Source organism: Eriocheir sinensis, chromosome 49, assembly GCF_024679095.1.
Source record: "Eriocheir sinensis breed Jianghai 21 chromosome 49, ASM2467909v1, whole genome shotgun sequence".
Lineage (NCBI taxonomy): Eukaryota > Metazoa > Arthropoda > Malacostraca > Decapoda > Varunidae > Eriocheir > Eriocheir sinensis.
Window position 1 is genome coordinate 9,979,208 of NC_066557.1, and position 21,920 is coordinate 10,001,127.

At 41.7% G+C, this 21,920-nt stretch overlaps 1 protein-coding gene across 3 annotated transcripts in view; it reads left to right on the forward strand.

Moving 5' to 3' along the window:
- Positions 1 to 21,920, forward strand: part of LOC126981860 (rhophilin-2-like) — an 82,744-nt gene that overhangs the window by 57,219 nt on the left and 3,605 nt on the right. For all 3 annotated transcript variants that reach the window (XM_050833454.1, XM_050833455.1, XM_050833456.1), the window contains 11 exons: positions 1 to 3; positions 11,573 to 11,701; positions 12,249 to 12,324; positions 13,852 to 13,929; positions 14,539 to 14,663; positions 15,106 to 15,364; positions 15,807 to 15,920; positions 16,616 to 16,883; positions 18,128 to 18,322; positions 19,013 to 19,239; positions 19,645 to 19,806. The exon at positions 1 to 3 is cut by the window's left edge and continues 113 nt beyond it. In XM_050833454.1, the coding sequence (XP_050689411.1) occupies positions 1 to 3; positions 11,573 to 11,701; positions 12,249 to 12,324; positions 13,852 to 13,929; positions 14,539 to 14,663; positions 15,106 to 15,364; positions 15,807 to 15,920; positions 16,616 to 16,883; positions 18,128 to 18,322; positions 19,013 to 19,239; positions 19,645 to 19,806 (1,636 nt within the window). The remainder of the gene's footprint in view (positions 4 to 11,572; positions 11,702 to 12,248; positions 12,325 to 13,851; positions 13,930 to 14,538; positions 14,664 to 15,105; positions 15,365 to 15,806; positions 15,921 to 16,615; positions 16,884 to 18,127; positions 18,323 to 19,012; positions 19,240 to 19,644; positions 19,807 to 21,920) is intronic.

Below are 21,920 nucleotides of genomic sequence, written 5' to 3' on the forward strand. Positions count from 1 at the left end.
CAAGTAAGTGTGATGATGATGATGATGATGATTGTGGTGATGAATATGATGATGATGATGATGATGAGGAGGAGGAAGAGGAGGAGGAGGAATAAATAAGATATGTAGTAGTAGTAGGAGGAGGAGGAGAAAAGAGAGGAGGAGGAGGAGGAGGAGGAAAAGGAATGCATAGGAAGAATATATCAAAAGGAAGAGATGATGAAGAAAGACTAGAAGGAAGAGGAGGGAGAGAAGAAGAAGGAAGATTTAGAAGAAGAGGAATATAATAAATACGTAGGAAGAACAGTAAGAGGAAGAGAAAGAGGAGGATGAGGGAAAAGAGAAGATAAAGGAGGTGGAGGAGAAAAAAAGGAATAGAAGGGAAAAAAATAGAAAATGGTTGGTATCATTAGGGGGAAAAGAACGAGAGAGAGAGAGAGAGAGAGAGACGACAGGTGGGCAACAGGTGAGCAGAACGACAGGTATGGGAAATGAAGGGAAGGAGGGAGGGGGAGGGGAGGAAGGGAAGGAAAGGGAGGGGAGGGGGGAGGAAGGGTAAGGATACATATGATGATTGATGGGAGAGGAAGACAATAGGAGGAGGAGGAGGAGGAAGAAGAAGAAGAAGAAGAAGAAGAGAGGTAATAAAGTGGATGGGAGTAGAAGAAAGACAAAAGAAGATAAAGGGAAGAAAATCATAGGAAAAGGAAGGAAAAGAGGAGAGAAGAAAAGGGAAAGAAGGAAGGAAAATATATATGGAAAGAAAAGAAGGAAAGGAAAGGGAAAAGAAGAGAGGGGAAACAGATAATGGAAGGGAATTTAGGAAAGGGGAGGAAGGAAAAAGAAAGATAGAAGAGGAAGGAGGAAAAAGAAGGGGAGAAAGGAGGAAGGGGGCAAAGAGAAGAAGAGAAAGGGAAGGAAGGAAGGGGAATAAGATAACGAAAAAAAAGATAGAAGAGGAGGAAGGAAAAAGCGGAGAAAGGGGAAAAGGGAAAAGGGGAAAGAATAGAAATAAATAAATAAAAGGGAAGAAGGGAAATGAGGTAAAGAAAAAAAAGATAAAGAGGAGGAAGAAAAAAAGGGAGGAAGAAAAATTGGGGAAAGGGAAAAAGAAAAAGGAAAAAATAAGGAAGAAGAGAAGGAAAAAATGAAGGGAAGGAAGGAAGGGGTGAAGGGAAGAGAAGGAAAAAATGAAGGGAAGAAGAGGAAGGAAACGAAATGAAGAGAAGGGAGGAAGGAAGGAAGGGAAGAAGAGAAGGGAAGAAGAGGAAGGAAAAGAAATTAAGAGAAGGGGAGGAAGGAAGGAAGGGAAGAAGAGAAAGGAAATAATAGAAGGAAAGAAATGAAGAGAAGGGGAGGAAGGAAGGAAGGGGAGAAGAGAAGGAAAAAGATGGAGAGAAGGGGAGGAATTAAGGAAGGGGAGAAGGGGGTGAAGGAGATCAACTTTATTAGGGGAGGGAGAAGGGCGTGGTTCTCCCCTTCCCTACCCTCCCCTTACCTCCCCTTCCCCTCTCCCCCTCCTTATTTTTATTTTTATTCTCTCTCTCTCTCTCTCTCTCTCTCTCTCTCTCTCTCTCTCTCTCTCTCTCTCTCTCTTACGCAAGTCACCCACATAATCATATACGCAATACACACACACACACACACACACACACACATATACACACACACTCGATATGCAAAGTTCAGGGTCATCAGTTTCCTCTCTCTCTCTCTCTCTCTCTCTCTCTCCAGCTGTTGCGTTGCTAGGTCCTCCTCCTCCTCCTCCTCCTCCTCCTCATCCAGCGGCATTCCTCTCTCTCTCTCTCTCTCTCTCTCTCTCTCTCTCTCTCTCTGTTATTAATTTCTTGTATTTCTGCTTTTTTCTGTTTTTCTTTCTGAGTCTGTCGGTCTTTGTGTCTGTGTGTTTGTTTGTTTGTTTGTTCCTTTTTGTCTAACTTCCTGCTGTTAAGTGAGGTGTTGGAACCATTGTAGTAGTAGCAGTAGTAGTAGTAGTAGTAGTAGTAGTAGTAGTAGTAGTAGTATTGGTGGTGGTGGTGGTGGTGGTAGTGATGGTAGTAGTAGTAGTAGTGGTAGTAGAAGTAGTAGTAGTAGTAGTAGTGGTAGTAATAGTAGTTAATAGTAGTAGTAGTAGTAGTAGTAATTGTTGTTGTTGTCATTGTCCTATTTTTTCCTTTTTTTATAATTAGATTCTATTGTTTATTTATTTTTTCCTTAAGCTATATATAGTGCTCGATCCCTTTGTTTATTAGCTTTTTTGGTTGTTTGTTTGTTTGTTTGGAACCCTTTTTTATGTGTGTGTGTGTGTGTGTGTGTGTGTGTGTGTGTGTGTGTGTGTGTAGCCTCCTATTCATTAGAGCTGGAATGTCAGTTTTTGTGGTCAGGTGATCAATATATAGTGTTGGAACCTCTCTCTCTCTCTCTCTCTCTCTCTCTCTCGACGCCTGCTTAAAATTACGTAGATGCCTTTTCTCTTTTGTTTGTTTATGTTTCGTTGAAGTTAATTCGTCTCTAAACACGTAATCTCTCTCTCTCTCTCTCTCTCTCTCTCAGGGTGACATTTAAACCAGTTATTAATATTTTTTTTCATTTTTTTATCCTGAATATTTTTTTTTCTCGTGTTGGTCAAATTTACAGCGTTGTTAAGACGATAAATAGTAACCAATGAGAGAATAAAGAAGAAGGAAGGTTTAGATATACACATGCGAACAGGAAAATAAATGAAGAGGTGAGGATGAAGGGACGGAAATGGGAAAAGAAGAAGGGAAGAGAATAGGTTAGAAGGGAGAACATAGAGTAGGTAGGAGAAGCTTGAGAAGAGGATAGGTAAGGATGAAGGGACGAAGATAGGGAAAGAAGAAGAAGGGAAGAGAATAGGTTAGAAGGAAGGGAAGAAGGAAGAAGATAGATAAACATAGTAGGAAGGAGAAGATTAAGAAGAGGATAGGTAAGGATGAAGGGAAGAAGATGGGAAGAAGAAGGAGGCAAGAGAATAGGTTAGAAGGAAGGGAAGAAGGAAGAAGATAGATAAACATAGAATAAGAAGGAGAAGATTGAGAAGAGGATAGGTAAGAATGAAGGGACGAAGATAGGTAAGATAGGGAAGGAGGATGAAGGGAAGGAGGAAGAGAAAGGGAAGATCATGGGTAAGAAGAAGGAAGGAAAAAAGATAGACAAGAAGGAAGAAGAGGGGGTAGATAGGAAGCAGAAAAATGAAGGAAAGGATGAAAAGAAAAAGAGAAAGAAGGGAAGGAAGGAAATGAAGAGGACAGAGAGAGAGAGAGAGAGAGAGAGAGAGAAAAGGAAAGTAAAGAGGGAGAGAAAAAAGAAAGGCAGGAAGGATGGCAGGATGTGAAGATGTTTTGTTATGGGAACTGAAGAAGGAGGAGGAGGAGGAGGAGGAGGAGGAGGAGGAGAGAAGGTCGAAGAGGACGAGAAGGAGGAGGAGGAGGAGAGGTAGTGAGCAAGTTAGTAATGGTTGGAGGAGGAGGAGGAGGAGATGATTGTGACTCGTAAGGAGGAGGAGGAGATGATTGTGACTCGTAAGGAGGAGGAGGAGGAGGAGGAGGAGGAGAGGAGAGGAAGAGGAGGAGGAGGAGGAGGAGGTAAACTCAAGGTCAAAAATGTGCATAGAGACGTTTTTTGTGTGTTTGTTCTATACCTGTTTCTTACCTGTTGTTGTTGTTGTTGTGAGAGAGAGAGAGAGAGAGAGAGAGAGAGAGAATACCCAAGCAACATTTGACATACCACAAAATCCTCTCTCTCTCTCTCTCTCTCTCTCTCTCTCGGCGCAGATTTCAAGGTTGCGCCGCGCCGTCCTCTTTTTCTTTTCCTTTTTTATTTTTTTTATTTCCATGATGCGCAGTTTCTTAATCGCTTTAGACGGAGGTGATGATGCGGGGAGGAGGAGGAGGAGGAGAAGAGGAGGAGGAGGAGGAGGAGGAGGAGGAGGGAAGAGGGAGATAAAAAAGAGTAACCCAGAGAGCTGGAGGCAATATACTTCTCTCTCTCTCTCTCTCTCTCTCTCTCACCTGCCTTACCTGTCCACCATTGTCTTGCCCAGTACTCAACCCTCCTCCTCATCCTCCTCCTCCTCCTCCTCCTCCTCCTCCTCCTCCTCCTGCTTAATCTGAGGTCATAGAAAACGGAACAAGGTCACCTGCTTTATCATATTAATCGAGAGAGAGAGAGAGAGAGAGAGAGAGGAAAGAGATGAACTTGGCACAATTTTTCCTTAAAGATGCGGGTCGGAGAAGGATATAACTCTCTCTCTCTCTCTCTCTCTCTCTCTCTCTGTGATGGCCGCTATTTTCTGTTATTATTTTCCTTCTTTGTTTTTTTTCTTTGTTTTTCTTTTCTCTTCACGGAACTCGACTTGTGAACCTATAACTGTGTGTGTGTGTGTGTGTGTGTGTGTGTGTGTGTGTAATGTAGTTTTGTGTGCTTACGGTTACATACACTTCCTCTACTCCTCTCTTCCTCCTCCTCCTCCTCCTCTTCTTCTTCCTCCTCCTTCTCTTCCTGACCACCTGTTCCCTTTTGATTACTCTTCATCATCGTGTGTGTGTGTGTGTGTGTGTGTGTGTGTGTGTGTGTGTGTGTGTGTGTGTGTGTGTGTGTGTGTGTGTGTGTGTGTAAGTCAACATACCGCCGTAGAATTAACTGTTTTGCATTCCATTCCTCTTTTTTTTACCGTTTCTGGTATTTAATTTTCTTTGTTACTTTTGTTTTTTATTTATTTTTATTTTTTTATTATTCTCTATTTTTCTCCTTTCGTTTTATTCTTCATTTTCTTTGTGTTTTATTTTTTCATTGTATTGTTATTGTTTTTTTCCGTATTTCTTTTCCTTTCCTTCTAAGCCATTTCCGGTCTCACACTTTCCCTTCCTTTCACTCATAGTTTTTTCTTTATTTTTTCTTTGTTTTCTTTCCCTTTCATATGTAGAATTAAACATTGAAGAGACGGAAGAAGAAAATGAAGAATAGAATAGAGGAAGAAATAGAGAAAATAAATGAACAAAGAGGAAAGAAATAAAGAACAAGACAGAACAAAACAAAATTAAGACAAACTACCAAACGATATGTGAAGAAAATCATGAATGGAAGAAAATGTAGAAAAGAAGACAGGAAGAAATAGAGAACGTAAATGAACAAAGGAGGAAAGAAACAAAAAACAAAAAAGGACAAAACAACAAGATTAAGACAAACTTCAAAAGCGATATATATTCAGGACACGAAGAAAATCATAAATGGAAGAAAATGAAGAGTAGAACAGAGGAAGAAATACAGAAAATAAATGAACAAAAGGGAAAAAATAAAGAACAAAACAGAACAAAACAACAAAATTAAGACAAACTTCAAAAGCGATATATATTCAGGACACGGAGAAAACCATTAAAAGAAGAAAATGAAGAATAGAATAGAGGAAAAAATAGAGAAAATAAATGAACAAAAATAGAAGAGAGGAAAAAATAGAGAAAATAAATGAACAAAGAGAAAAGAAACAAAGAACAAAACAGGACAAAACAACAAAATTAAAACAAACTACCAAACGATATGCATTCAGAACAGGAAGAAGATTAACAAAAGAAAAAAAAGGAGGAAAAATAAGTGAGGAAAACGGAAGAATTTAACAAAGGAGGAGGAGGAGGAGGAGGAGGAGGAGAGGTAGTGAGCAAGTTAGTAATGGTAGGTAAAGAAGGAGGAGGAGGAGGAAGAGGGAAGAACAGTAGAACAACAACAACAACAACAACAACAACAACAAAAGGAACTACAAAACTATCAACATTGAGGAAGTATAAATGCAATGATCAACGCAATAGATGATTCGATAAACATATAAATTAACGGAAAAAAAACCTCGTTCTCAAGGATTACAAGCACTGGGGAAAGTGAATCATGAATAAATAGATAGATAAATAGACCGATGAGCTAATTGACAGATAGATAGAAAGACTGGTATAGATAGGCAGATAGGTAGTCTGTCAGGTAAATAAGTAGGTAGGTCGATGGATAGATAGGTAGAGATATAGCTGGGTAAATAGATGGATAGATAGATAGATAGATTGGTTGGTAGAAATAAAAAAATTAAAAAAACTTGAAAATGAAAAAATGAAGAAGGAAAGAAATAATAGGTAAGTTAGTAGATAGATGATAGATTAAGTAGACTGGTCGGTAGATGAACAGATAGATAGATATAGATAGATAAACAGCATTGATTGAGAGAGAAAAAAAATATAATAGACCTAGTTCGGTTAAAGAGAGAAAGAAAACGAGACTGTAAGAATGAAATAAATACAGAGGAAGAAAAAACTACCCATGTTGTTAATAAAAATGACTTAAAGCGGGAAAAAAAGTAAATAAATTAGATACAATAAAAATAAATAAATGAAACAATAACAAAATAGAGAGAAAATCAATCAACAAACAAACAAAGGAACAAAACAGTATTACACAGATAACAAATAAGAATAAAAAATAAAAAACAAAGCCAAAAAAAAAAAAAGATTAACTACCTCAACAAACAAACAAACAAACGAACAGAACAGTAGAGGCGTGAAGGGTAACAGGAAACGTTTGCGAGAACAGTTACCGAGTGATTACAGAAGACGATGCTTGAACGGGCAGAGAGAGAGAGAGAGAGAGAGAGAGAGAGAGAGAGAGAGAGAGAGAGAGAGGGGTAAAGCAATGTCTACCTTTTTTAATCTCTGTTTGTAATGGATTAAAAAGTACGTAATATATCAGATAAGGGCAAAAAAATATGTAGAGGGAAGTTGATTAATATATAAAAAAGAAAAAAGTTAAAAGAAGAGAAAAGGAGAGAAAGAAAAGAGCAGAAAAACGGGAAGAAAAGGAAAAATTTGTAGGAAAAGGAAAGGAAAAGAAGGAGTAAAAAGTATCACCTGTTATATTGAAAAAAAGCAGGAAAATGAATGAAATGGGAAGGAAAAGAAAGAACGAATAAAAAAAGGAAAATCCTGCTTCAAGAAAAAGAACAAAAGGGAAAAATGAAGAAAAAGTTAATATAAAAAAAAAGTTAATAGAAAGGTTAAAAGAAGAGGAAAGGAGAGAAAGAAAAGAATAGAAAAAAGGGAAGAAAAGGAAAAAAATAATAAGAAAAATGAAATGAAAAGAAATTAAGGAAAACAAAGAAGAAAAAGCACCACCTGTTATATTAAAAAAAAAACAAGAAAATGAATAAAATGGAAAGGAAACGAAAGATATTAAGAAAGAACGAAAAAAAAAGAAAATCCTGCTTCAAGAAAAATAATAAAAAGGAAAACAAGGAAAAGACAGGAAGGAAAATAAACCAAAATTAGTAAAAAAAGGAAGAAAAGGAAACTCTTGTGATTGGAAAGAAGGAAAACAAGGAAAACAAAATAAAAAAAGAGGAAAGAAAGATATTTTAAAGAAGGAAATGGAAAGAAAAAAACACCTGATTAAAAAAAGATGATGAAGTGAAGAAAATAGGAAAACAATGAAGTGAAAAAAAGGAGGAAAAGAAAAACAAGTAAGGAATAATAAAACAAATAAAAAGCTTGTAAAAAAAACACCTTTGGAGCCTGTGAGGTGTCCAGAGGTGAGCGTTACACAGGTACACGAACAGGTTAATTACTCCCAGGTGAGGCGTGTGAGGAACAGTTACCTGGAGAGAGAGAGAGAGAGAGAGAGAGAGAGAGAGAGAGAGAGAGGGGGGATCGTTACCTACTTCTCACATTGTCACAAACACTGTCTCCTCCTCCTCTTCTTCTTCCTCCTCCTCCTCTTCTTCTTCTTCTCCTTCTTCTTCTTCTTCTTCTTCACCTTTTATGTTATCTCTCTCTGACCCTCTTTTCCTCTCTCTCTCTCTCTCTCTCTCTCTCTCTCTCTCTCTCTCTCTCTCTCTCTCTCTCTCTCTCTCTCTCTCTCTCTCTCTCCTCCTTTCTCCTTTCCTACCCTTCTCCTCCACCTCCCTTCCTCCTCCTCCTCCTCCTCTCCTTAACCTCCCTTTCTTCCAACCTTTCTCTCTTCTTCCCTTCTATTTTCCTCCCCTCTTCCTCCCTTTCCCTTACGTCATTATGAGAGGGTTGGGTTTGGAAGGAAGGGAAGGAGAGAAAAAGGAAAGGGGGAGGGAGAAAGGGAGAGAAAGAGGAAGGGTGGGGTGTAAGGGGGAGGAGATGAAGAGGGGGGAGGGGGGGAGGGGTTGTCTCACCTGTTCACGCGTGTCTTAATGAGGTAAACACACACACACACACACACACACACACACACACACACACACACACACACACACACACACACACCTGTTGACCGACTCACCTGAAAAAAAGAAAGAGAAAAAGAAGGAAAGACTGAAAGAAAGAAGTGAAGAAAGAAAGGAAGGAAGGAAAGAAGATGAAAGAAAATGTACAGAAAGTTTGAAAGATGAAAGGAAGAAGAAAGATAAATCAATTGAAAAGAAAGACTGAGTTACTTAATTAAAGAGATTATTATTATTATTATTGTTATTATTATTATTATTATTATTATTATTATTATTATTATTATTATTATTATTATTCCTCATCTCTGTATTTCTCTTATGCGTCATCTTTCCTTCATCTCTCTTCCCCTTCCCCTCCCCCTTTCCCTTCCCCCTCCCTTCCCTACCCCATCTGTCCTCCACTTCCTCTCCCATTTCCCCTCCTCCCTTCCCTTCCCTACCCCATCCCTCCTCCACCTCCTCTCTCCTATCCCCTCCATTTCCTCCTCCCCATCCCCCTTCCCTTCCCTACCACATCCCTCCTCCACCTCCTCTCCCCCTTCTCCTACTCCCTTCCCTTCCCTACCCCATCCCTTCCACTTCCTCTCCCCCTTCCCCTCCCCATCCCCTCCCTTTCCTGCCCTCACCCTCCCTTCCATCCTCCTTCCCTCCCTCCCTCCTACCCGTCATTCATTCATCCCGCCACCCCCTCCCCTCCCCTCCCTCCCCCCACCCCCCCCTTACTCAATAGTCAAGCTCCTATTGTCGCCATTTTAAAATTGGTCCCATTATCATCTGAGAGGAAGGCGGACGTAGTTAGGGGGGGGGAGGGGGGGGGGAAGGGGGTTATTGGGGGGGAGGGGTGTTAATGGGTTTATGGACCGGAAGTTAATGTATTGGAGGTTAGATTAGTGGTGGTGGTGGTGGTGGTGGTGGTGGTGGTGGTGGTGATGGTGGTGGTGGTGACGGAGGTGATGCTGGTGGTGGTGGTGGGTGGTAGTAGTAGTAGTAGTAGTAGTAGTAGTATTGGTTGTGGTGGTGATGGTTGTAGTAGTAACAGTAATAATAAAAAAAAGAGGGAAATAAATAAGAATAAATAACAAAAAATAATAATGAATGACGCAGATAAGACACACAAGAAAATAATGATGATAACAATGAGAATAAAAATAAAATAAAAGAACAAATATAATAATGTGAAAAATACCGATCTCCAAGGCCTAAAAAAAAAAGAGAAATACGATAAAACTCAGGAAACAACAGATCGGTAAAAACAAGAAAAAAAACAATAATAACAAAAAAAAAAAAACAGGAGTAATATAAAACAAACAAACAAACGAAAAAAAAACACCTCAAAACAAATTACCAGAGAGAGAGAGAGAGAGAGAGAGAGAGAGAGAGAGAGAGAGAAAAGTGGAAAAATAGACATTAAAAAAAAAAAAAAATTAATAAATGGAAAACAGTAACATAAACAAACAAATAAGCAGAGAAGAGAAAACAAACAAACACACACACACACAGGTAAATACATAGACAGTCTTAACAGGTAACGTTTCGACCTAATTACTTACCTGCATTCTTACCTTAATTATTATCTTTATTATTATTATTACCTGCAATCTTCCGTTCTCTTAGATAATTAGTGAACGCCTTAATTAGCTCTCAGGTGCAGCACAGGTGGGCGTGGCTAATTGCCTTCATCGGCGCTAATTGGGTTTATTATGTAGAGTGTTTGTTTGTGTATGAGAGAGAGAGAGAGAGAGAGAGAGAGAGAGAGAGAGAGAGAGAGAGAGAGAGAGAGAGAGAGAGGCCTGATTGAGGGGTGATTGGTATACTTGATGTTGTTAGTCTCGTTGTTGTTATTATTGTTATTATTATTATTATTATTATTATTATTATCATTATTATTATTATTATTATTATCATTATTATTATTATTATTATTATTATATTTGTTGTTTTTTGTTCTGTTTTTTTCCTCCTTCAATAAATATCTATCATTCTTCTTCTAATACTTCTTCTTTTTCTTCTTCTTCGTCTTCCTCCTCTTCTTCTTCTCCTCCTCCTTCTTCTTCTTCTTCTTCTTCTTCTTCTTCTTCTTCTTCTTCGTCTTCTTCTTTGTCTTATTCCATTTGTATATTCCCTCTCGTTCTCATGTTTCTCCTCCTCCTCCCCCTCTTCCTCCCACTCCTCCTCCTCCTCCTCCTCCTCCCAGCACTTTAGATCTCTTCGCTGTTACAAACTTTTTCTTCGCGTCCCTGAAACAAATGCGGCTGACCACAGAGAGAGAGAGAGAGAGAGAGAGAGAGAGAGAGAGAGAGAGAGAGAGAGAGAGAGAGAGAGAGAAATGTGCGGTGAAAATAACGAAACTAAATAAATAAAAAGAAGGAAACTTTCGAAGATTGAGAGAAAAAAAATGTTGATAACTGGGAAAATTTTGAGAGAGAGAGAGAGAGAGAGAGAGAGAGAGAGAGAGAGAGAGAGAGAGAGAGAGAGAGAGAGAGAGAGAGAGAGAGAGAGAGAGAAATAGAGATAAGTGTGTGTGTGTGTGTGTGTGTGTGTGTGTGTGTGTGTGTGTGTGTAAAACGACTATAAACAGACGCACACGAACCATATTGTTACCGACACACACACACACACACACACACACACACACACACACACACACACACACACACACAAGGACATTATAATTTGAGAGAAAACGCCACAGCTGTTTGTACACTTTCTGTCTGTCTGTCTGTCTGTCTGTATGTATGTATGTATGTATGTATATTTACCTCTATGGTCTTTGGGTTCTTGATAGTGAGAGAATATATGCTACTTAATGTATTTCTTTAATGTGTATCTATCAGTTTGTATTTATTATCTATTATTCTATGTTATTATCTATCATCATTATCTATCTATCTTTGTTTGTGTATTTATTTGTCTATATTGTCACAACTTATTATTCCTCTCTCTCTCTCTCTCTCTCTCTCTCCCCCTTCCCCATCATATCATTATCAAAAACACCCATTTCTCTTCTCTCTCTCTCTCTCTCTCTCCCTTCACCTTTCCCACCACCAATGTAAACACCATCATCACCATCACCACTATACCATCAACACCACCACCACCACCACCACTACCTCCCCCACTACCCCTGCTATAACCCCCTTCCATCACCCCCTTCACCCCACTACTAATTTTACCTCTTCTCCCCACATAACCCCTCTGTCTCTTTGCACCCTTCCCCTTTTCCTCCCCTTCTCTTCACCACTACCACCAAGGACTACCACCACTACCCTCATCAACACCATAATCACTACCTCTTCTCCCCCTCCCTTCACCATACCTCCACTAACCTCTTCTCTCTCTTCTCCCCCTCAGCGCCACCAACAACAAGCGTATGAAGGAGCAGGTGTCCCTTGAGTTGCAGTTCGTCAACAGCAATCTACAGCTCCTCAAGGAACAGCTCGCCGAACTCAACAGCTCCGTCGAGGTGTACCAGGGGAAGGGGTGAGTGTTAGGGGGGAGGGAGAAAGAGAGAAAGGAAGGAAAGGGTGAAAATGAGGGAAAAGACTGAAAGGGAGAGATGGGGAGAGTGTGTGAGAAGGAAAGGAGAGTTTGAAGGAATAAAGAGGCAGAGGAAGGGAATGAGAGGGAGAGAATGAGGGAAAAGAGTGAGACAGGGGAAAGAAGAGTGGAAAGAGGAGAATGAGGGGAAGGAGAGAGGAAATTGAGAGAGAGAGAGATAGAGAGAGAGTGAGGAGAGAGAGAGAGGAGAGAGAGAGGAGAGAGAGAGAGAGAGAGAGAGAGAGAGAGAGAGAGAGAGAGAGAGAGAGAGAGAGAGAGAGAGAGAGAGAGAGAGAGAGAGAGAGAGAGAGTGTCTGTGCATGTTTCTTGTTAATTAAAGAAACTAAAAATTAATAAGAAATAAAAATAATTAAAAATATCTCACTATCATATTTTCATTAATTAATATCTGAACAATAATTATACCCATTTCTCTTCCCTCCCCCCCCCAAAAGCTAATATCCTCTCCCCCTTTCTCCTCCTCCTCTAGGTCCAAAGGAAGCATCCCAATGATTCCTCTCGGCCTGAAGGAGACGAAGGAAATCAACTTCAGGGAGCCATTCAAGGTAATTAAGTAGTTGGGTCGTTAACCTACATAACTAAGCAGTGGAAGCCTAATTGAGGGGGTGATTGGTATACTTGTTGTTGTTATTGTTATTGTTATTTTTTCATAGTGATGGTATTAGTAGTTGTACAGGTGTGTTACCAAAATTCCACCCAAAATTGACCTCTTTTTTTTGGCTTTTCGTTCTTTTTCCTTTGTTCAGAGCAAAGTTTAGTTTAGTTTGTTGTTGTTGTTTTTATTTTTTGCCATTGATCTGCCTCCCTTGCTGTAAAAAAAAAAAAAATAGTAATAATCCACCTCCCCACCATGACCTCTGCATGTCAAGAAACGCACGAGAAGTTAATCCAAACCCAGAAGGGGAATTGAATGTCTCCAGCGCTAGGGATCAAACCTGTGGATGGCCGGATTTGAAGCCACTCCCCTGCCTAGTCAGTCAAAGGGATATCCCCCCGTCAGGCAGGTCACTTCAGTAGTAACTTGCCAGGTTTCATAACAACCAAATATAGCAGATGAAAACAGATAGATAGAATGAAAAAAGATAAATAAATGAAGGAAGCAGTAGATATAACCAAAAGAAATGGAAGAAACAAAAGAAAAATGGGAGAAATAAACAAAAGAAATAGGAGAAAATGAGTAAACAAAAGAAATAGGAAAAATAAAAAAGAAAGAAATGAAAGAAATAGGAGAAACAGGAAAAAAATGAGATAAACAAGATTAAAAAAAACAAAAAAAAAGTAAATGAAACAAATAATAATAAAACAAAAACAAAAAAATAACTAGGAAAGAAAAATAACAAACAAAACAAACAGGAAAACAAAAGAGAAAATTCTAACCTGAGCATTGGGTCACACCTGTAAGGGCACACCTGCAAGTCAGTCCTTCATACCTGACCTTAATTAGCCAGGTGAGATGCAACCCGAGTAGGAAAGGTCAGGTGGTGAACTAATTAGTGTGACCTTCAGGTAAAAATAGCTGAAAGGTGGTGATGGTGATGGTGATGGAGGTGGTGATGGAGGTGGTAATGGAGGTGGTGATGGTGATGGTGATGGAGGTGGTGATGGAGGTGGTGATGGAGGTGGTGATGAAGGTGGTGGTGGTGATGGTGATGGAGGTGGTGATGGAGGTGGTGATGGAGGTGGTGGTGGTGATGGTGATGGAGGTGGTGATGGAGGGGGTTATAGTGGCATCTCATCACCACTAACTCTTCATCACCATCACCACCACCACCACCACCATCACTAACTTGTCATATCCACCACCACTAACCCTTCACCATCACCACCATATCACTACCACTAACATACCATCACCATCACTACCAATACCATCACCATCACTACCAATATCATCACCATCACCATCATTTCGCTATCACCACTAAAACCTCGATCCTCACCATCTCCACCGTCACCACTAAAAATCTCCTCACCACCTCCATCATCACCACCATTCCCTCGGACCCTCTCATCAGCATTCACCATCATCACCATCCTCTCACTCACTCACTCTCTCTCTCTCTCTCTTTCAGGACTTCATCTTGGAACACTACAGCGAAGATGCGGACAAATACGACGAAGCCATTACAGAATTCATGGACCTGCGAGGGGTACGTACACACACGCACACACACACACACACACACAGACACAGACACACACACACACACACAGAGAGTAAAGAGCATGCAATTATTACTTTTTATTAGTAATCATGATATATATATAACTTTTTGACACATAGATAGAAAATGAATATGCCAGGAAAGGTAGTTATTGCAGTTTGAGGAAAAGAAAACAAAGTAGAGAATGCAATAGGAGAAAGATAAATAAACCAGTATATAAGAGAAAAAGGATAAATTAAAGGAGGCAACAGGAAAAAGAGAAATAAGGAAAACAAGAGAGGACAGAGAGATAAGATGAGACGATACAGGAAAAACACCATAGGAGAAGAGAATAAGGTAAAGTAGAAGAAGGAAGATGATGACAGGAAGGAGAAATACCTGAAAAAATGAAGGGAGGGCGGAAAGACGAAAGAACGACAATGCAGAAAGATAACAGGGAAACAGAGAATTAAGTAAAAAAAGATAACAAAAAAAAAAAAAAACTGATAGAAAAACATGCGAGAGAAAGGATACAACACACACTAAAAGCTACTAAATACACACAAAACCCAGCACCTCTAACTCTAACTAACCTTTCCTTATCCCCCTTCTCAGGCCATGCGGACTCCTGAGAGGGACGAGTCTGGGGTGGCGCTTCTGCTGGAGTACTTCAACCAGCTCTACTTCATCGACAGGAGGTTCTTCCCGCCGGACAGGTCGCTCGGGATATACTTTGAGTGGTGAGTGAGGGAGGAGATGGGAAGTTGTATAGGGAGAGGGATGGGGTAATGTGTGGGAGGGGGTATAATGTGCGTGTGTGTGTGTGTGTGTGTGTGTTGTGTGTTTCTGAAATAGTTTTAATGTTGCTGAAGAAGTACTTGCAGCAGAACTAAAACTAAAAATAATAAATCAATAAAACAAAACAAAAAAACAATGGTAAAGAAAAAAATAAGTCATCCGCAAACAAAACCCAACAAAAGAAAACATAAAGTCAAAAAATACAAAACAATAAAGTAAAATCGACAGGAATAACTAACAAAATGAAATGTCAGTTAGGTCAAAAATCAACAGTAAATTAAGAAAAATAAAGACCAAAACAAAAAATACGGTCAAATTAACACAAAAAGCTATAATCAAGACAAAACCCAATAATGAAAAACAATACTCTCTCCCCGTACCCAGGTTTGACTCCCTCACCGGAACACCAAGCTGCCAGAGAACCGTCGCATTCGAGAAGGCGTGCGTGCTCTTCAACCTCGGGGCGCTGTACACCCAGCTCGGGGCGCGGCACGACAGGACCTCGGCGGCTGGGCTCGACGCTGCCGCCAACAACTTCCTGAGGGCGGCCGGCATGTTCCGCTACCTTCACGACACCTTCACTAACGCCCCCTCGAAGGATCTGAGCCCTGAGATTCTGGAGATGCTGATCCACCTGATGCTGGTAAGAAAGGGGTTTGTATGAGGGAAGGGGGAGGAGGGGAGGGGATGTATGGAGGGGAAGGGGTTGGTGGGGTGTTTGTGTTTGTGTTTATGTGTGTGTTGACAGGAAGGAAGAATGAAAGAGTAAAGGAAAGAAAAGACACAAAAATGACGTTGATTGATTGCGTGTGTGTGTGCATGTGGGTAGAATTTGTAGGTTTAAGAGAGAAAACAAATTTGGTCAGTAATTTTGTAAGTCAACCTATTTCAACCTTACCTTTTCTGCCATATTTCAACCTTCCTACCCCCATTTCACTCTTCACTATTCCCACCCCATCTCAAGCTCCCCTATTCACACTCAGTATCAACACTCCACCCCAATTTGACCTTACCTTACCTTACCACCTCACATTGATTTTCCCTTCCTCGTTCCCACCCCTTACTTACCACCCCCCCTTCCGCAGGCCCAGGCGAGGGAGTGTCTGCACGAGAAGGCGCTGCTGGGGCACAGTGAGGACCTGGAGACGGTGGTGGAGTTGGCACAGGAGGCGGCGCAGGTCACGGAGGAGTACTCACAGGTGCGTGCGTGACCCGACCTGACCTGACTTTTTTTTTTTTTTTTTTTTTTTACAGCAAAGGAGACATTTCAAGGGCGTAAGAAAAACTGAGACCTGGTGGTGTTTGGCTGTTTATTAGTCTGTCCTGATAAGATATGTAAAAATACCTGTTTCCCTCTATTTTTTTGCCCACAAGCTAAATATACCTGTTTCCCTCTTTATTTTTTTGCCCACAAGCTAAATATACCTGTTTCCCTCTTTATTTTTTTGCCCACAAGCTAAATATACCTGTTTCCCTCTATTTTTTTGCCCACAAGCTAAATATACCTGTTTCCCTCTATTTTTTTGCCCACAAGCTAAATATACCTGTTTCCCTCTTTGTTTTTTTCCCCACAAGCTAAAAATGCCTGTTTCCCTCTTTATTTTTTGCCCATAAGCTACTTCCATCACTGTAAAAAACACATATGACTCAGAAAACCTTACCAAAAAAATACCAACCTTACCTTTCTTCTTCCCTCTCTCTCTCTCTACCAGGTATTCAAAATAGTTACAGGTAGACAGGTGACGAATCTATACCTATTTCCCTCTTTTTGTCATGTTCTCTCTTTTGTTAGTATGTTTTTTCCTTCATTTGCTTCCAACACTAAAAAGAAAATAAAGAAAAATCCACCCAAAATACCCTCAACCTCACCTGTCTCTCTCCCTCCCCCAACCAGGTGTTCAAGACAATCTCCGGTGCCCAGGTGAAGGACTGCGTACCTGTGTCGTGGGTGAGCATGGTGCGCATCAAGGTGGAGTACTACCGCGCCTGCTCCCACTACCACATGGCTGAGTCCCTTCTGACGCTGCCCACGGGGGAGAAGGACGAGGAGCAGCTGACCCAGAGAGTGCGCCAATCCCTGCAGTATGTCCACCTCACGCCCTCCAGCAACACCACGCTTGACATCACGGTCCCCACCTCACACCAGGAGAGGGTGCTTCTCGGTGAGTGGGGGAAGGGTGGGTGAAAGGCTGGGTGACTAGGTAGATAATTGGGTGACTGACTTACTGATGGATTTATTGGTTGACTGATGGACTGACTGACTGGCTGATAAATTAGTTGACTGACTGGTTGATATTCTGGCGGACTGTCTAACTAGCTGACTGAGTGGCTGACATACTGTTCAACTGACTGACTGACGTACTGGTTGGCTGATTAGCTGACTGACTTATACAGGAAACAATAAGCTTGACTCCCTTTTATCACAAACATCAGTATTCTGTATTTTTGTCTTGTTTCTTCCCCCCCACTCTCCATTTCCTCACTCCTTCACCATATCCTTCTTCATTCCCTGGCTTTCCTTCTTACTCCTTTCATCTCTCCCTCCCTTCACTCTCCCCTCACAATCCCTTATTTTCTCTCCATTCCTTCCTTCCTTCATTGGCCCTCTTTCTCCTTTCTGTCTTAGTCCTCTTTCGCTCTTTCCCCTATTCCTCTCTCTGGTCCTCCTTCCTTCCTTCATTGGCCCTCTTTCTCCTTTATTTCTTAGTCCTCTTTTGCTCTTTCCCTTATTCCTCTCTCTGGTCCTCCTTCCTTCCTTCATTGGCCCTCTTTCTCCTTTCTTTCTTAGTCCTCTTTCGCTCTTTCCCTTATTCCTCTCTCTGGTCCTCCTTCCTTCCTTCATTGACCCTCTTTCTCCTTTGTCTTAGTCCTCTTTCGCTCTTTCCATTATTCCTCTCTCTGGTCCTCCTTCCTTCCTTCATTGGCCCTCTTTCTCCTTTCTTTCTTAGTCCTCTTTCGCTCTTTCCCTTATTCCTCTCTCTGGTCCTCCTTCCTTCCTTCATTGGCCCTCTTTCTCCTTTCTTTCTTAGTCCTCTTTCGCTCTTTCCCTTATTCCTCTCTCTGGTCCTTCCTTCCTTCATTGGCCCTCTTTCTCCTTTCTGTCTTTATTCCTCTCTCTGGTCCTCCTTCCTTCCTTCATTGGCCTTATTCCTCTCTCTGGTTCTCCTTCCTTCCTTCATTGGCCCTCTTTCTCCTTTCTTTCTTAGTCCTCTTTCGCTCTTTCCCTTATTCCTCTCTCTGGTCCTCCTTCCTTCCTTCATTGGCCCTCTTTCTCCTTTCTTTCTTAGTCCTCTTTCGCTCTTTCCCTTATTCCTCTCTCTGGTCCTTTTTCTCCCTCCTTCGCACCCTTCACCCCAATCATCACCCCCTCACGCCCTCATGCTCACCTCCCCCCGTCCCTCCCCAGGCCTGGCTCATTGCCGTGAGTCGGTCATGGTACACGAGGAGGCCCTGAGACAGCAGCGCATGTGTCGGGACCTCAAGAAGAAGAGCGGCCTTTCGGAGGTCCTGCGCTTCGGCCACGAGTCCGCCGTCCACCTCCTCGACCTCTACGAAGACGAGGAGGACCTGCACAACGTCCTTGACCCACCACCTGTTGCCCGTGAGTACTGTTATTTTATTTATTTATTTGTTTTTTTTTACAATGAATAAGACAGCTCAAGGGCAACAAAAACGCCGCTCCCATAATAGACAAAAGTAAAGATTGGCCGAAAGAGACATCAATTTCTTCTTTTACTTATTACCTTTTTTTTTAAGTAGTATTGGTGGTGGTGGTGGGGGGGGGGTGGAGGGTATTGATGGTGGTGGGGAGTATAATGTATGGGGTGATTGGAGTCCAGGTCACCATGGGTCTACCACTCAGCCACTGCCTCCCCTCCTCCTACAGTCACCATTCTTTATTTGCCTTTCCTCCAAGAGAAGATGGCGCCACTATAAACACTTGCCTGCGCCAATACGGGGTGGGGGCGACTACCATCCAGGCCCATCAAGCAAGCCTACCAGTGCTATGGGCGTAGATGTAAAAAAATAAAAAAATAAAAATAAATATGAATAAACAATAAATAAATAAATAAATAAAAAAATACAATCCATCTGGCTTGTTTTGCGATAGGTTGAGTCTTTATTTCTGCTACGTATTTCATGTATTTATTTCTTTAAGTATGTTTATTTGAGTGTTCTTGTTTTGGTTTTGTCTTGTGTTAATATTTTTCCTAATTTTTTTGTGCATCTCTCCCTCATGCACATCCCCTCCCTTCCTTACTCACTCACGCTCTTTTTCCCTCTCCCGCAGCCGCCACCAAGTTCCAGCTGACCCTCACGACCCCAGACTTCTCCCAGCACCGCGTGGAGGACATGTTCCGCCTGCTGGGCCCCGTGGCGGTGTTCTCGGCCAAGCACCAGTGGTCTGCGCCGCGCCCCGTCGCCCTCACCCGCACCCCCACACAGGGCTTTGGGTTTTCGGTCAGAGGGGACGCGCCTGTGGTCATCGCTGGGGTGGACCGGGGGAGCCTGGCAGAGGTATGGGGTGTGGGTGTTTAATGTGTAATGACAGTGATGGGAATGCTTATAGTCATCCTCATCCTCCTAATCATCATCAACATTCTTTCTTTCTTATTTTTTTCATTTGTTTATTCATTTGTTTATTCATTTATTTGTAATGCTCTGATGATAACAATGATATGAGTTATAATTGATATCTTTCTTTCTTTTTTTCATTTTGTTCTTTCTTTTCATTTCTCTGTTTCTTTCTTTCTTTTTTCGCTCTTTCCTTCTTTTCAATACCATAGAGAAACGGACAGAGACAGAGAGAGTGAGACTTTCTTTCTCTCTCTCTCTCTCTTACTCTACCATTCATTATCTCCTCATCACCTCCCTTCTCACCCCTCTTCCTCACCCCCATAACCCCTGCCCGTCCTTCTGCAGCGTGCCGGCATGAGCGAGGGTGACCTGGTGGTGTGCATCGGGACGCGGGACGTGAAGTGGCTGCCGCACGATGAGGTGGTTTCGCTGATTCGTGAGGCCGGGAACTCCCTGGCCCTCACGCTGGTCACCCCCTGCGACAAGACCTACTACAAGCTGCCCAAGGTGAGGGGGGGGCAGGGAAGGGAGGGAGAGTAAAGAGGGTTAAGAAAAAGAAAGAACATCATCATCATCATCATCATCATCGTTTAACGTCCATTTAATCCCTATGGTGGGGTTGGACTGCACATGAGCCTCCTCCACTGTTGCCATTTCTTCCGTGATGTTGAGTAGAAAAGGGAACGAAAAAAAGGGAAAACAGAAATATGGAAATGAAGGAAGGAAAACAGGGAGAGAGTAAGAAAGAGTGAGACATAGAGCAGGATGACTAAAGAGTGGAGGAAGAAAGACTGACAGAGCAAAGGAGAGAGGAAAAGAGACCACTAATTCACCTGTCCCTGAGCAGTTAAAAATTGTGTAACTGTAAATATAAGAGACAGAGAGAGACAGACCGAAACACACGTAGACATTGAGACACATATGTTGGTATTACAAGACACCTTCATTTCTCACATCAACTGTTTCTATAGGTCAAAGAGGGGGTCAGTCGGGTTCTAATGAGTGTTTATTTAGGTTCACGGTACAGAGGAAGGGTCAAACTACCACCAGGGTCATAAAACTACCCCTGGAAATGCCCACAACTCCTATGAAAGCCTTGCCAAATATGTGAACTTGGCCGACGAAATGTTTTAAAATACGACCCACAGAAACTCAGACAAAGACAGATGGAGAGAGAAAGACAGAGAAACAGATAGAGGGATACACACAAACAGACAAACAGACAGAAAGACACAGAGAAACACAGAAAAGGACCACAAACACACCATTTCCCGACACACAGAGAAACACACAGAAAAGGACCACAAACACGCCATTTCCCGACACACAGAGAAACACACAGAAAAGAACCACTAACACACCATTTCCCAACACACAGAGAAACACACAGAAAAGAACCACTAACACACCATTTCCCAACACACAGAGAAACACACAGAAAAGAACCACTAACACACCATTTCCCAACACACAGAGAAACACAGAAAAAGACCACTAACACGCCATTTCCCGACACACAGAGAAACACACAGAAAAGAACCACTTACACACCATTTCCCAACACACAGAGAAACACAGAAAAAGACCACTAACACACCATTTCCCGACACACAGAGAAACACACAGAAAAGAACCACTAACACACCATTTCCCAACACACAGAGAAACACAGAAAAAGACCACTAACACGCCATTTCCCGACACACAGAGAAACGCAGAAAAAGACCACTAACACGCCATTTCCCGACACACAGAGAAACACACAGAAAAGAACCACTAACACACCATTTCCCAACACACAGAGAAACACAGAAAAGGACCACTAACACGCCATTTCCCGACACACAGAGAAACACACAGAAAAGAACCACTAACACACCATTTCCCGACACACAGAGAAACACACAGAAAAGAACCACTAACACTCCATTTCCCGACACACAGAGAAACACACAGAAAAGACCACTAACACACCATTTCCCAACACACAGAGAAACACAGAAAAGAACCACTAACACACCATTTCCCAACACACAGAGAAACACACAGAAAAGAACCACTAACACACCATTTCCCAACACACAGAGAAACACAGAAAAGAACCACTAACACACCATTTCCCAACACACAGAGAAACACACAGAAAAGGACCACAAACACACCATTTCCCAACACAGAGAAACACACAGAAAAGAACCACTAATTAACACACCATTTCCCAACACACAGAGAAACACACAGAAAAGAACCACTAACACACCATTTCCCAACACACAGAGAAACACACAGAAAAGGACCACTAACACACCATTTCCCAACACACAGAGAAACACACAGAAAAGAACCACTAACACACCATTTCCCAACACACAGAGAAACACACAGAAAAGAACCACTAACACACCATTTCCCAACACACAGAGAAACACACAGAAAAGAACCACTAACACACCATTTCCCAACACACAGAGAAACACACAGAAAAGAACCACTAACACACCATTTCCCAACACACAGAGAAACACACAGAAAAGAACCACTAACACACCATTTCCCAACACACAGAGAAACACACAGAAAAGAACCACTAATTAACACACCATTTCCCAACACACAGAGAA